At 46.8% G+C, this 16,757-nt stretch overlaps 1 protein-coding gene across 1 annotated transcript in view; it reads right to left on the minus strand.

The window, feature by feature from the left end:
* Positions 1 to 16,757, minus strand: part of LOC122700667 — an 89,135-nt gene that overhangs the window by 50,305 nt on the left and 22,073 nt on the right. The window contains exon 5 of the mRNA XM_043913739.1: positions 11,866 to 12,044. Coding sequence (XP_043769674.1) covers positions 11,866 to 12,044 — 179 coding nt within the window. The remainder of the gene's footprint in view (positions 1 to 11,865; positions 12,045 to 16,757) is intronic.

Genomic DNA, 16,757 nt, shown 5'->3' on the forward strand with positions numbered 1-16,757 from the left:
GTGGACAGCATTCACTGTGTGTGTGTACACTTAGTACAATCCATATTCCTGACCCCCAGTCCCTACAGTCAGATTTGGAAGACCCGATCTGATGTCCAGGGGTATCTGACAAGTGCCGAGGTGATTCTAATTTGTGGTTTTCAGACCACATTTTGAGAAACAATGAGATGGAGATCAGCAGGCTCTTATAAGAGCTCTTTTAAGTACGTGCAGCTTGTATTTGGTGATTTAGTGAGTCTTTTCTGCTCCTGGTGATCCCTGCCTCCCCACAGAGCAGGGCCCGCCTGCAGCACTCAAGCATCCTTACAACGTCCACGTGAGGGAAAAGAGACACACCTGACATGTTCCAGCAGGACGCCTCTTCTTTCCCTTGTTTCAACTTCAGTGCCTTCCGGATGTTTCTTTATACCAGCTAGCAAGTGCTTAAGAACCAACAAGATGAACTGCCTGATGCTTAGATTATAATGACTGAAAATAGCTTACTGTTCCCTCCTCAGGTCCTTTGTACTAATGGTTCCTCTACTGAAATCGTTCCTCCAGATCTTTATTTCATCTGAAATACCATGTTCTCAGACAAGTTTCCTTGACTATTCCTTGAAACTAGGCTCCCAACCCCACCACTCCTCTCAGTTCAGTTCAGTCGCTCAGTCGTCTGACTCTCTGCAACCCCATGGACCGCAGCACGCCAGGCCTCCCTGTCCATCACCAAACTCCCAGAGTCCACCCAAACTCATGTCCATTCAGTTGGTGATGCCATCCAACCATCTCACCCTCTGTCGTCCCCTTCTCCTCCTGCCCTCACTCTTTCCCAGCATCAGGGTCTTTTCCAATGAGTCAGCTCTTTGCATCAGGTGGCCAAAGTATTGGAGCTTCAGCTTCAACGTCAGTCCTTCCAATGAACATTCAGGACTGATTTCCTTTAGGATGGACTGGTTGGATCTCCTTGCTGTCCAAGGGATTCTCAAGAGTCTTCTCCAACACCGCAGTTCAAAAGCATCAATTCTTTGGTATTTGGCCTTCTCTCACATCCGTACATGACTACTGGAAAAACCATAGCTTTGACTAGATCGACCTTTGTTGGCAAAGTAATGTAAGCCACTCTTAAACTCAGATACTTATCAGTGTCGGAAACTATCCACTTTACTTCCTATCTCTTCCCACAGGAAAGCAAAACTCTATGAGAGCTATTGGCCTTCTATTGTTTTTATGGCTTGTCTCTGACACATAGTAAGATTTCAGTAACTATTTTGCCAATAACAGGATGGTCATGAATTTCTCCCAAGAATATGTTTTACAGTGGACATGGCATGATGGCCTTGCCTTGGTCCTTGGGAATTTCCATACCGGGGCAGGCTGGAAAGGAAGCTGCCTTGGGAGGCTGGCTCCCTTCTAGTTCACAGTCTGAAAGCCTCCCTACCAAGGGGGACTCTGTCATAGGAGAAAAAGCACAAGGGGTGGGAGGAAGTCAGGGAGGAGAAAGCGATTTGGATTTCTTCCCATTTTAAACGTCCTTTTTTTAAACTGAGACTTCCTAATATTGGATAAATAGCCCCAACAGAATATCATCTTAAGAAAATGGTCATCTCATGGCAGACAACTCTCCCTATGTATCTGACACTTTCCTAACCCAGAGCTAGCTGCTTTATCTTTGCATGACCTTCTTAGCAGATACTACCCAAAGTTTGAGGCTGGTAGCCTGTATAAAGAGGTGGATTCCAGGTGAATATCAACAACCTGGTTTAAATGCTGGGCCTTCTCTAATAAATTATGTAATCTTTAATCCTCATTTTCATATTTGAGAAAAGGAGGAAGTTGGTCTAAATTAGGTCTCAGTCTCTTCCTGCATTCACAAGAATTTTATGTCAATTTACAGTCCCAGGTGGGTGGGCGCTGGGAAACCATTTGTGAGTAAGATGCGCCACCTACTGGTCAATCTCTTAAATTACAAAGTAAGGTTCCAATGAGGTGCAGTATTGAAACGTCGAGCTGAACTTAGTCCAGATTTTACTGGAAACTTGGAAATCCTCTATTATATCGATTGCACATATTGACTCATTCCCTGCCTTCTGAATGCCATGAGGATTTTTCCATTGATGAGGTATTCATTTTTTCCATTCCTGTGAAATCAGCAAATGACACAAATCTTACTTAATATTTCTTATGTTCACCTCTCTGTTCCAGGCAGTTTGCGAGCCGTGGAAAGATAGAAATATCCTTTTTGGCCAAGAAGACATGAGTTTGAATCTATACTCACTTATCAGCTACATGACCACAGGCAACTTTCTCAGGTGAAGGTAACATGGGTCAAGGGGGGGAAATCTAGTGGTTGACACTCTGCGCCAGACCCTGTAATTGTTGGTCTATATACTTAATTTAATCCACATAAGAGTCTTAACAGGTAGACATTATCATGTCCCATTAAATGTTGGTAGCCCACTGCCTTTCTCATCCTATTCTCTTTCCGTGGATTGCCTTGGCATGATCATGATTTCAGCGTGTACACGTATGGCAGAGACAGACCCCTGATTGCAGGGGGTTAGGAAAGTGAATGAAGGAATGTGTTGCTAGACAACTCTTCCCGAGAATCTGCCTTAGAAAAGGAGATGAGAGATAGAAAGTTCGTCACAAGAAATGTACGTTCAAGAGAGCCTTCTCTACCTCCCTCAGGATATTATAGACAAGCGTGCCTTTAGACTGGGAAAAAGTGAGTTTAAAGATAGCAGCAAGGCCAGACCTAGCAAGGGAGACCCAGCCTCCCTCTAAGAGGCCTGTGTCTAGCAGGCGATTACTTCATGGCAGCGTCAGCTCCAGGGACTGCTCCCGGCGTCTTGAAACACGCTTTTGTCTGGGCTCTGCAAGCACAAAACTCCATTTGGTTTCCTTTTGGTCCTGTTGGCTGTTTGCGTTCGGCCTCTGAGGCCAGACCCGCCTCCCTGTGCCAGACTTCTGACTGGCTCTGCTCTTGTTCCCGCGGCTTTGGCCACAGCTCTCTTCTCTTGGAATTTACAGTCTTCCTAGGTGACCTCAACATACAGTGCCAACTCCACATGCAAATGATCTCATATAGAACACAGCGGAATCTCTTGGTCCAACCTCTGCTCAGAGCTCCAGGGCTCCATCCCCCCCACAGGATCACCTGGATAGCTACGTGCACAGAACCATTATGCTGACAAGCGAGAGCATAAAATACCATCAGAAGCCAACTGCATTGTTTACTCCTGCGGTCCGTTCAGGCCCATTCCGTGGGGCTGGCTTTCCCCTGCATCTTGAGACGGTTGAGTTCAGTTCAGTCGCTCAGTCGTGTCCGACCCCATGAACCACAGCACGCCAGGCCTCCCTCTCCATCACCAACTCCCAGAGTTTACTCAAACCCATGTCCATTGAGTTGGTGATGCCATCCAACTATCTCATCCTCTGTCGTCCCCTTCTCCTCCTGCCTTCGATCTTTTCCAGCATCAGGGTCTTTTCCAATGAGTCAATTCTTTGCATCAGGTGGCCAAAGGATTGGAGTTTCAGCCTCAGCATCAGTCCTTCCAATGAACACCCAGGACTGGTCTCCTTCAGGATGGACTGGTTGGGTCTCCTTGTGGTCCAAGGGACTTGGACTTGTCTTGAGACAATTCTAGGGCAATTCTTTTATTTTTCCTGATGACCGTTAGCATACTTTAGCATACTGTGAAAGTCACAGGATACAGTTACTCTGACACTGGGCGCTGTGGAGCCGACTGCCCTTTGGAGCCTGGGCGCCAGTCTGCCTCACCTTGCCTGCACTTAGGGTTAGAGCCTTTGACAGGGCACCGTGACCATCACGGCAACCGTGGAAGGGAGTCTCATCTGCCTTCTTTTCATAGAAGGACATCAAAGATCAGCAGGTCACGTTTACAATAGAACTCAAGACACATGGCTAAAATAACTGATGTTATTTCATGCACCAAGGTTTACACTTTGTTCAAAATGGAGTCTCTCACGCTTTGTGCCTCTCAGTCCCTTGGCGTCATCCTCCAACACAGCCAAGTAAATATGCCGCGACAATCAGAATTCCTGAGTAGAGGCAAGTGTTTAAAGCACAGCCACTTTCTTCTCTGAGATCTGTGAGGCCCAGTGTGTCCACTGTCTCCCAGCCCCCCTCCCCACACACACCCACATGTGGATTCTTGCGGACGTGGATTCACAGAACAGAACAAAAACTGGCTTGTTCCGCTCCGATGGGCAGAGAATGTTTCCATTCTCTTAAGAACCTAGTCAAGCATTCTGTCTTATCCTTCATAAAGTTCATCTTCTCTGCTGGTACCAATGAGCTATATTTACCCAACTTTTAGGATAGATGGCATATAAGGTAAAAGAATCCACCAGCTGCTCCTCTTTTTCTGTATCTCCAGCCTTTTCCTCCTTGCGTGACTCCACTTTCAGAATCACTCACACTTAAACTGGTACCTTACTCAGGCCTTAAGAAGAATAACAAAACAATTCTCCCCTCATGTCTCCTTCATGTTCAGCTGTCACCGGAATTGTCCTTTCTTTAATGTCAGGCTGGTTCATTAGGACCAACTAAGAAACTTAGAAAAGCTGGAGTGTACATAAACGCCTCTTTGCCAACATCAGACAGCCTATAAGATAGTGAAGAATAATGGGGCTGGGTTTTAACCCAGTAGAAGATGAGCCCAATATCGGGGTCATGTCTATCTGAAGGGGCGAAGATGCTGAGCAGAGATTTCAACACACTCATGGAGTTCAGACTCATCAAGGAGGAGATCTTGATAAATCAGATTCTGGGTTAGAATCGTGAAGACCAATCTCGGGAATCAGAATGAATGACAAAAAGACCACCCTTCACAATGTCTGAAGGTTGCTTAAAATTCTGAGACAAAATTGCAAAAATGGCAGATGATAGAAACAGGGCATCTATAGGGGATCTTGATAAAGGATGGACTTCAGCATGACTATGATTAATATGTCAAAATATGAAACACAGGTGTAAGCATTTCAGCATGAACAGGAAACTATAAACAAATAATTAAATGGGCACTAGAACTGGAAAAATAATTGTGGAAAGTAAGACCTTTTGGAGATTATTTGCTATTAAACTAGACAGAAGAATTTCAGGAGAATGTATGCAGAATAAAGCACAAAGAAACAGCTTACACCGAGAAGTGGAATATTGATTGTATGACATCATATTAGTAATATCTCAGAGGATTTACAATCTGTACAGAATTTAAGCATATGAGAACACAAACATATTACTTAAGACACGGTTAAATCAGATTCTGCGATGTCCACAAAATAGTTTACATACTAATCTGTATTTGACTCTAGAAAGCCTCAATGCATGGTGTGATATTTTTGGTAATCACTAAAAGAACAGTAAAGACTTAGTAACTTCCAAGTTAAGTGGGATCCTGTGTGTGTGTGTGTGTGCGCTAAGTCACTTCAGCCGACTCTTTGCAACCCTGTGGACTGTAACCTGTCAGGCTCCTCTGTCCATGGGCTTCTCCAGGCAAGAATACCAGAGGGGGTTGCCATTCCCTTCTCCAGGGGATCTTCCTGACCCAGGAATCAAACCTGGGTCTCCTGCATCGCAGGCAGATTCTTTACCACTGAGCCACCGGGCAAGCCCAAGTGGGCTATTTTTTTTTAATTAAATTTTTTTTTTTTTTTATTGAAGGATGTTTCCTTTACAGAATTTTGCTGTTTTCTGTCAAACCTCAACATGACTCAGCCATAGGGATACATATATCCCCTCACTCTTGAACCTCCCTCCCCTCTCCCTCCCCACCCCACCCCTCTAGTCTGATACAGAGCCCCTGTGTGAGTTTCCTGAGCCAGACAGCAAATTCCCCCTGGCTCTCTATTTTACATACAGTGATGTAAGTTTCCATGTTACTTTTTCCATACATCTCACCCTCTCCTCCCCTCTCCCCGGGTCCATAAGTCTGTTCTCTATGTCTGTTTCTCCATTGCTGCCCTGTAAATAAGTTCTTCAGTACCATTTTTCTAGATTCCGTACATATGCGTTAGAATATGATATTTATCTTTCTCTTTCTGACTTACTTTACTCTGTATAATAGGTTCTAGGTTCCAAGTGGGCTATTTTGAGAGGAGGCAAGAAAGGTGAGGAATATAAGAGAGACAGACTGGAAGCAAAAATGACAATACTACAGGTAAACCCAATTATACCAGTGATTAAATTAACTGTAAATGGGCTGAACACCCTTCACTTATCACACTATTTCCCTAGTGTCTTTCATAGGCCAGATTTTCAAAAGACAGGTCTGCAGATGCTGTTTACACTTACCCAACTCGCACAATGAATTGTTTCTTTCTTAACTCACTCTGTATACCCGACTTCTCTGACCAAGTTTCCAAGGATTTGCACAATGCCACACTCAGTGGAGGCTTCCTAACAGTCATCACGATATGGCCTTGCAGCAGTACCAGGAAACACTATCACCCCCCCTCTTGAAATCATTTTTTTTTTTTTTTGGCTCCATGACACCGTATTTCCTGGGTTTCATTCTCTCTCTCTGGCCACCCGTCTCAGTCACTCTCCCTGTTTCTCCCTGCCCTGTCTACTCCCTGGGTTTGAGCATTCTCTCTGCATCTCACTTTATATTCTCTCCCTTAACAGTCTCGTCGATTTCCATGGCTTGAAATACTCTACGTATGTATATTTGCTATACTCTAAGTATAAAGTATGTACAATACTCTAACTGTAGTCCAAAATGAACTTCTCATCTCACCTTGCTCTACACCCTGGTAACCTGCTCCTTTTTCAGTAAATGATGCCTTTCCGAACAGTTACCGAACAGTTACTTTGGTCATCCTTGATTGTCCATTTTCCCCATTTCCCTACCGCATTCAGTCCATCATCAAATCCTTCTGATTTCAGCTTTTAAATAGCTCTCGAGATCTGTCCACTTAGCTTCCTTATTCCCACCCTGGTCAAGACTACTTAACCTACGGCCTCCCATTGCCTAGACTATGGCACGAGTGTTCTAACCGGTGCTTCCATTCCACTCTAGTCTCCTTCAAATTTATTCTTCATGCGGCAGTCAGAATGATCTTTCGAAACTGCCTTGCCCACCAGAATGTTGCTGGCTTTCTCCTGTAGCTAGGAGAACACCCAGGAAGCCCTGTCACCGACTCGGGCCCTGCGTTGGCGGCCTCAGGCCCACCTCTTCAGGTGGCCGCCTGCCTTCCCTGCACTCCTCCTGCTCATGGTGCAGCTGCCCTGGGCTTTCTCAGACTCCACAAACCCACCAAGCTTTCATCCAGTTCAAGGACTTCATACGTGTTCTTTCTCCTGCCTAGAGAACCCTCATCCCAATGCTTTCTCTTGCTAACATTATTTCAGCCCTTGGTGGTGGTTGGTGGTTTAGTCACTAAGTCGTGTCCAACTCTTGTGATCCCATGGACTGTAGCCCGCCAGGCTCCTCTGTCCTTGGGATTCTCCAGGCGAGAATACTGGAGTGGGTTGCCATTCCCTTCTCCAGAGGATCTTCCCCACCCAGGAATCGAACCCAGGTCTCCTGCATTGCCGGCAGGTTCTTTACCGACTGAGCTAGGAGGGAAGCCCCTCATTCAGCCCTTAGGCCTAAGCTAAAATGTTACATCCTCAAGCAGGAATTCATTATATATTCCTGTGTCTTCTAATCTATACTAAACCCTCCATTTTAATCTTGTGTCAGTTCTGAACTTGTGGCTTTCAGCTCCAAATTCACCCCTTAGTACATGCTCTGCAATAATGGATGCAATTCCTACCCCAGGTTGGCGTTCTTGTTTTTTAAACAATAAGCGCATTGTTTTCTCAGTAGAGGGCGACAGAGGAACATTGCAAGGGGAAGGGGTCTCCTGCTTTTTCCAGCTGCTGAGGGTGGGTCTGCAGTTTGCGTGCGTGGACCTCTGGGGATGCTCCGTCTGAGCTCGTCACCCAGGACACGCTATCCCCGGGAACCCTGCAGCCCCAGTGTGATGTGATGCAAATCTTCCCGTGACCCTGCCCATGGGGACCCCTCCTGCCCACCCGGGGGCCCTGATGCCCTCTGCTCGCTCATTTCCCCCGCTCCTGGGGTCCTCCCTACACCACCACCCTCCCGTCCTCCACACAGGGATCTCTTGTGCTCCGGCTCCCTGCTTTAGAGGCATCCCCAGCTCCTGTGACTCACCCAGGTACCAGCCGCCAGCTTCAGTTTGCCCGCCCCGTCTTGGGCTCCACAGGGTTACTTCCTGTTTGCCCTCTGACTGCAGACTACCTCCCTCTGTCTCAACAAACTGGTGAGCTGCTCTTACAGCCAGGAGCTTCAGCTACATCTCCCACGGAGAGCCTTGGAGAGGGCTGCCCTCTCTAGGTCTGCCTTTCCGTGGGTACTCTCCCTTGGTGACACAGAGTTTTCTTAGAGCCTGTGTACGCATGTGGGCTAGTCGCTCAGTCGTGTCCGACTCTTCGCGACCCCATGGACTGTAGCCCGTCAGGCTCCTCCGTCCATGGGGTTCTCCAGGCCAGAACACTGGAGCGGGCTGCCATTCCCTTCTCCAGGGGGTCTTCCCGACACAAAGATCGAACCTGGGTCTTCTGCATTGCAGACGGATTCTCTACCGTCTGAGACATCATGGAAGCCATATTTATGTGAAACTTCACTTTGTAAATCTCTGTATGATTGCACCTCTTGTTTGGATTCGGACTGCTACAGTTCTCTTCTCCCACCCCATAATTTTTCTTATTGCACCAATCACAATTGCATCTTTATCTGTGGTCTATTTCTTCATATCTGTCTCTTCCACGGAAATAAGCAGTAACAGAGCTATAACAGGAACTGTAAGTATAAGCAGAGCAGCCACCGTGTCTTTTTTGTTTTTTTTTTTTTTTAATTCCTAGGGCTTAGCATAATGCCTGGCTCTTAAAAAGCACTCAATAAGTACTTGTTGCATGAATGAGTACTGTATAGCTGAGTTGATTTTCTGCTCATTTAATCTGCTGTGTTCTTATGAGGCCCCCTTAACTCTTCTCAGTCACTGCAATCTATGCTGAAGATTATGCATGATGTATTCTGGAATTTGTCGCATTACGAGGGATCTGATTTTGGCCCTTTGTAAACAAAATAAAGCCATATTTTATATTCTACCATTTCCGTGGTAAACCTGTTGTGGTGGTGATGCTTCCAACTGCGGTTACTCAGGATGCTTCTTTTCTTAGCTGTGTCCAAATTCACTATAAGATGCACATTTCTTTTCCAAAGAAGACTAGAAGTGGTTTTTTTTTTTAATCTATTTTAACTCTAACCACTCTACCACCACCCTTTTAGTTTTTCACATAAATTCTACCCCAAGACTCACACACGCACACCCCTACAGGGCCTAGTGAGTAGTTTAAACGACTGGGCTCAGCGTGAGGAAATGAGCAGGAGGAGGGATTATGGCAGGGTGGAGAACAGATGCTTCACCTGAATGCATTTCATTAAAAAGTTTATGAAAACACTGTGCGAGCCGACACAACATCCGCAGGCACCACTAGCTCTGTGACTGCCCCCGGCACGCTCAGACGCCGCAGCAGGAACCGTTCTAAATCTCAGGAACTAGGAATCTTAAAGGTGTGAGAAGCTTGACACAGGGTCGCTTTGCACATTTGTTTTGCTGAGGAAGGCCATTAAAGAAAAGCTGGCATCTATTAATACTACTGTCACTATTTCACAAAAGGAAACAGAAATTATCATCACTGGGAGGTGGGACGCACACACGATCAGGATGACAAACCATCTACTCCATGAAAGAACCATTGGCAAGCTTGCCTCATTGCTTCTATTTTTGGCTTCTGACTATAGATGGGAATGAACTTTGCTCCTTCAGAATGACCTTGACTGTTTACATAATAACATACAGTATCCAGGGCCCCACTCAGGAGGTAAGAGGGCGGGAGATAGTTTGCACGTGTACTTTGGCAAACTCATCAGGGGCTTCTGAAGTATACCCAGGCTGGAACCTTCTGGTCTGTTCCCCTTTCATACTCAGAATACAGAAAGCAAGGCTTCTCACCCTGATTACAGAGAATCTTATTTTCCTGCACTGGAGGGAGACACTGGAGGGTTTTTGCAAAGCAGCTGATGGGCTCACATGGCCAGGAAAGGCAGACACCTCCTGGTCTGTGTCACAAATAAATGATCCACAGTCTAGAAATAAGACATATTCACAATGATTCAACATGCAAAGTCACTCCTCATTTTTTTAAAAAATGTACTGATTTATTTATATACATATAGATAGATATACTGGAGAAGGAAATGGCAACGTACTCCAGTATTCTTGCCTGGGAAAATCCCATGGATAGAGGAGCCTGGTGGGCTACAGTCCGTGGGGTCGCAAAGAGTCAGACACGACCGAGTGACTAAGCACACAGATAGATATATAGATATTCCTTGTTACGGAGAGGAATTAATGTCTTTGTTAAAGTATATAAAATACCCCCAAAACCCTTAAAATTAAGAAACTAGGGCAATATAATTTTTGGAGAGAAGCCAGTAGGGCAGAGGACCTAGGAAGGAGCGGGCCGTCTCTTGGACTGGGCAGCTGTCTGCCTCCCTAGAGGAGGCAGCCACTACTCAGCTGGAGACTTTTTCAAGAGAAATTGGACATCGGAATTTCTGTGCAAAATCTCTGAAATGTATGATGCTTGCATGTGATTAAAAAAAAATTAAACATCGCATTACATGTTGCTGTTGTTTAGTCACTAAGTCGTGTCCAACTCTTGCGATCCCGTGGATGGTAGCCCACCAGGCTCCTCAAGTCTGTGGGATTTCCCAGGCAACAATGCTGGAGTGGGTTGCCATTTCCTTCTCTAGGGGATCTTCCCAACCCAGGGATCCAACCGGCATTTTCCACGTCTCCTGCACTGGCAGGCGAATTTTCTACCACTGAGCCACCAGGGAATCCCGTCGTGTTGCACGGCGGTGGTGGTGGTCCAGTCGCTCAGTCGTGTCCAACTCTTGTGACCCGGTGGACTGCAGCCCACCAGGCTCCTCTGTCCATGGGATTCTCCAGGCAAGAGTACTGCAGTGGGCTGCTATGCCCTTCTCCAGGGGATCTCCACAGCCCAGGGATCGAACCTGGTTTTCCTGCACCGCAGGCAGATTCTCTACCGACTGAGCTCCCAGCGAAGCCCTGGTGTTGTATTACACAGGGCAGAGAAAACCCTTTTGCCCGCAGGACAGGGCCTGCTGGGTGTTTGGTTGTTTGCACTCTGGGCTGAAATCACCCCAAGTCCCTTCCCCAGACCCGCAGGCCCAGGCCTCACCTCAGACTTGGCTGAAACACGGGAAGAAACACTGGGGAGGAGGACTGGAGGTCATATTCTGAGAACGTTCCCCAGAAGCTTTCAACCTTCACCTTAGAAATCGCTGCTCTAAGGGGCCCTAGGTGAGGAGATGAAGTATATTCTCAGGTCCTCTGCTTCAGAAGCCTGGCTGCCACCAGCCCCGGTAACCTAGGAAACAGTGCCCGGCACAGCGGGCCGGCAAGCCGTTAGCTGTGCTTTGCCTTAGTCGGCCTTGATTTCTCTAGGGCACTAGGTATATGGTTTGCCTCTTATTTTCTTGACTTTGATAAGAGAGTTTTCACAGAGCGTCTGAAAATAGGAATAAATGAGATAGAAACTCATGCCAGCCTTGATTTATGCAGCCGCAGAGAAAATAAATTACACTCCTCTGAACCTCTGAAGAAGGAAAAGTTCTTTAGAAGTCACAGGAGAGAGCTGTTTCTAGAATCCTGCACCACGCGCAGGCCCTGACGAGACAATCCTTGGCTGATGGACTCACCGCACACCCCAGCGTTGCGTGTTCTTACACTCTCCAACCCTCCGCCGTCCCCTTAGTTTACCTTCTTGTGTCTGTAGTACTGGAGGCAGCCGTCATTCTTCAGCACGAACCACCGCTTCCTCCAGCCCTTCAGGAATCCCGAGTGCGTCCTCTTATGCAGGTAGCCGCGGCAGGCGGGCCGGGGGGTGTTGGGACAGCGGCTGATGTCGGATCCCACCACCAGGGTCAAGAGGTCTGGACCTGGAGGGGTGAGTGTGAGATAGGTGAGTGATAGAGAGATGACTCTGCTGCAAATCTTAAACCAACGGCAAGGACTCTTGCTTTCCAGAAGGAATGGATGGAAAAGAGATTGTAGTTTCCATAAATGGAATCAATGAAATAACAATTCTACCACTGGAATGGATCCGAGAGTTCTCCAGTAATGAAACCGTCAGGTCAAATAGGAAAATGAAAACTGGGGAAGTACAGTGACTTCTCTGAGGACCTAGAGTTCATAAGTTCAGTTCAGTTCAGTTGCTCAGTCGTGTCCTACTCTTTGCGACCCCAACTGCAGCACACCAGGCCTCCCTGTCCATCACCAACTCCCAGAGTTCACCCAAACCCATGTCCATTGAGTCAGTGATGCCGTCCCACCATCTCATCCTCTGTCATCCCCTTCTCCTCCTGCTTTCAGTCTTTCCCAGCATCAGGGTCTTTTCCAATGAGTCAGCTCTTTGCATGAGGTGGCCAAATTATTGGAGTTTCAGCCTCAGCATCAGTCCTTCCAATGAACGCCCAGGACCGATTTCCTTTAAGGGTTGAATCAAATGTGAGATCCAGGTTTCCTGGTTCTAAGACAGAATTCTTTCTCTTCAACCACATGGCCTAGTTGGGTCTCATTATGGATGACTCGGGTCTGCTCATCCTGTCTATAACAACAGCAAGCTAAGTATTGAACATATTTTGATTTACATCCAAAGAAGGATGATGGGTGATGTTTGGCTTTTCCATCTCACTTTTATTCAGGATAATTAGCTTCTTTGATCTGTGTTAGCTAAAGGGAGGGTCTGAACCACTGCCATTGTATGTTGCCAATGTCGTCTCTGATCAAAATCAATTACTCACCTTTGAACTTGATCGAAAGTCTAGGAGCCTTGAAGCATATATGTCTTTTACCCTATTTTCTTGCCGACCCAAATTAGTACCGAGGATTGGACCCAGAGCTTTCAGTGCCTGACTTTCTTAGAGTGTCCTTCTTAGACTGTCTTTCTTACTCCTTCCTTCTTAGAGTGCCTGGACTTCAAGTCCCCTTTTCTATAGAACTGGTTTGGTGAAGAGCTTGAGAAAAATTGTCCCTGTCCCTGATAACACGAGGTCACTGTCTACCAACTGTGCTTCGATGCTGCCAGCATGAACACAGACTTGCATCATACGCCTACCTCTTGATGCCTCAAGAAAATTCTCTGAATGTCACTCAGACAGACAGCAACCCTGACATGCTTTGAAGACTGCAAATGGGGTATGACTTCATTTACAATTCCTCCGAGATGGAGGCCACCTCCCTGAAGGGGGACATTTGGCCTTGGCAGCGCTGACTTCATCATGATGTCTGACATTGAGATTACTGATCTGTTTAGAGCTGTCTATGGAAATGGGGGTCAGTGAGGAGACTCCTCTTATATAAATGACAAGCTCCAACCCAGGGGATCATTCCTGGCTGAGCCACATGGCCCTGAAAATAAAGATTTGTCCCAGAAAGGCTGACACAGTCTTAACTTTAGCAGCACGCAAAGCACCTTGGTAATTAAATAACTCTGCGTGTCAAGAAAATTCTTCATTGCCATGTAAATACATTTTAATTTATTGAACTGCCCTTAAGCTCCTGTCAAAAACACATCCAGAAAAATTAGAAGGAATGCTCCAGATTGACCAGCAACCCACAAATGTCTTTGTCTTTGGACTCCAGTCCCCAAAGAGCTATACTCCTGGACTAATATGCATAGCTGATACATCTGCCAACTTATTTATGTGCTGCCGCAGCGGGCTGCCCCTCGAGGTCATCTTCCTCTTGCTTACAAAGACTGCATATGGGTTTCTCTGATACTGATCAAGCTAAGCTTGAGTTTCAGCTGGCCAAAAACATAACTTGGTGCACTAGAAAATTCTCTTTGGGGCAGGGATACAGATGGTCCTGCTGCACCATGGTGTCATTATATTAGAAGGAGAGTATTTCACGTTCAGAGTTAGGACATGAGTCTGATGTTTGGGGAGTTACTGAGTTCCAAACAGCTGTTAGGTGGTGGTGATGTTACACTCTTTGCAGGACCATGCTGGGCCGGGAGGACCTGGACCTGACATTTACAGAGACTTTGGACTTTTGACATTATCTTCACATTTGATTATTTATACACAGTCATTTTAATGTGTGTGTTGAAATAATTAAATATTAGATTTGTTGTTCAGTCGCTAAGTTGTGTCCAACGCTTTATGACTACATGGGCTGCAGCACACCAGGCCTCCCTGTCCATCACCATCTCCCAGAGCCTGCTCAAACCCATGTCCATTGAGTCGTGATGCCATCCAACCATCTCATCCTCTGTCATTCCTTTCTCCTCTCACCTTCAATCTTTCCCAGCATCAGGTTCTTTTCAAATGAGTCACTTCTTCGCATCAGGTGGCCAGAGTATTGGAGTTTCAGCTTCAGCATCAGTCCTTCCAATGAATATTCAGGACTGATTTCCTTTAGGATGGACTGGTTGGATCTCCTTGAAGGGCATTTCTGGAGGAGGGAATGGCAACCCATTCCAGTATTCTTGCCTGGAGAATCCCATGAACAGTACATAAAAGCCAAAAAATGTTCAGTATGAACAATTAAACACTTCTGGTTCTGCTGTTATTTCTTTATTAATTTACTGGGCACCTGAAACATGCCAGTGTCCTAGTTCAGAGCTTCTGAAGCTAAGTGTAGATACAAATCACCCAGTGGGTTTGTTAAGTGCACATCCTCATTTGGTAGGTCTGGGATGAGGCTTGGGATTCCGTATTTGTTAACAGCCCTCAGGTAAAGCTGGACCACAGTTGAAGTGGCAAGTCCTGAGAAAGTCTCAGCTGCTGAGAGGCTCTGTTCATGAACACAGTCTTTGTCAGCAACCAGCAGGCTTCTGCCTTTCCTTGACACTGATTTCATTTCCTCTGGATGCGTCCATTTTCACCCCCAATATTTTGCAACAACAGAATCATGAGTTCCATACACCTTCTTAGCCCCGCCACTACTGCTTGAGAGCTTGTTTGGAGGTTCTAGCAGGGGCCGCGCTGGAGAAGGACATGGCAACCCACTCCAGTATTCTTGGGCTTCCCTGCTGGCTCAGATGGTAAAGAATCCATCTGGGTTCAATCCCTGGATTGGAAAGATCCCTGAAGAGTCAGACACGACTGAGCGACTTCACTTTCACTTTTCACTTTCATGCATTGGGGAAGGAAATGGCAACCCACTCCAGTGTTCTTGCCTGGAGAATCCCAGGGACGGGGGAGCCTGGTGGGCTGCCGTCTATGGGGTCGCACAGAGTCGGACCCGACTGACGCGACTTAGCAGCAGCAGCAGCAGGGGCGCGCAGCCACTCATAGACCCTTGATGCTGAGACCGGTTCTCCCCTATCGGGGACGGTCCTCCTCTTTGACAAGCACGCGGCTCCAGGGGGGACAAACATGTGAGGGCGGGGAGGGGACACCGGCCCGATCAGCCCCGGCCATCAGTGCAGGGACGGATGCCACAATCAACCCCCCACCGCCGTTACTTCTTTCCCTAGGTCCCTCCCCACCCTGGTGAGATGAGACACCTCGCCTTCCTCCACTGCACACCGCAGAAATCTTTCCTGCTGTTTGGGTGTGAGTGGGAGGAAGAGTGTAGGTAGGGAGGTGAAAGAGTGAAGAGAACTCTTTGTTTCCTGAGATGAGAGAGTTTGAAAACCCACGCCTTTCGCACACTCAGCTCTTTGATGAAAAAGAAAGAGCTCTCCAGAAAACTCTCCTTCCCTAGCGCTTTGGCCTAGAGGGTTTTGGAAGTAAGGAGTCCTGGGTGAGGTTATTTGCAGCTACAGGAGAGAGAAAAAGGGTTTCTTTTTCTAATTCACACTTCCTCCTCGGATCACTGTCTTCTCCTTATGCCGCCAATCTTAGACGGTGTCAGAGTCACGCCTCTGCTGCGTGGCGCAGCGACGTGCAAGACAAGGAGTGTCCCCCAGGGCGGGAGCCGGGGGCTGGCACTGCCTGCAACCCCCAGGCCCCAGCTCCAGGCTCTTCCGAGCGCGCTCTGAGTCCAGCCTGCTGGCAGGAGTCAGGACACAAAGGCGCCCTCATGCCTCCAAGGGACTTCCAGGCTGACTAAGTGCCGGTGTTTTTCCCTTCCTCTCTTTCTTTTCAGCACTTTTCACTTTTCCGTTTGATGATTAAATTCTCTATTTGACTAAGGAAGCAAGACCCATAAAAGCCCAAACCAGGAAGTGAGAGGGACCCGATGTGAGAAGAATGCGCATGGAGCACTTCTGTCACTCCCGGTGTGACGCTGAGTGCCTTCTCGAATCTCCTGCTTTGGTATGCCCTCGGTCATCTGCGGTAATTTTTCTAGGTGTGTGTGATTAGTATTTCTGAATAGAATTGCTATTTGATTACTTTTACTATTCCCTATTCTATAATATATAACATATACTAACATGTTAGTCTATTCTTACTGAACGGAATTATTATTTCAATAGAACTATTGAAAACTTGACCTTGTAACATACAGTGGATCCTCTTTCTAATGCTGGTCTTGGAAGATATGATAACACCTGTGCCAGAAGCTAACACAATAGGTATTTAATCTTATGTCTGTAAGATTTTGGCCATGCTTCCAAGATGCCGGGGTGTGTACTGATGCTGGCCTGGCTGTGAAGGAAACGCCAGGGAGACCTGATTAAAATTATAAACACACAGGCC

The sequence above is a fragment of the Cervus elaphus genome, chromosome 9 (genome assembly GCF_910594005.1).
Source record: "Cervus elaphus chromosome 9, mCerEla1.1, whole genome shotgun sequence".
Lineage (NCBI taxonomy): Eukaryota > Metazoa > Chordata > Mammalia > Artiodactyla > Cervidae > Cervus > Cervus elaphus.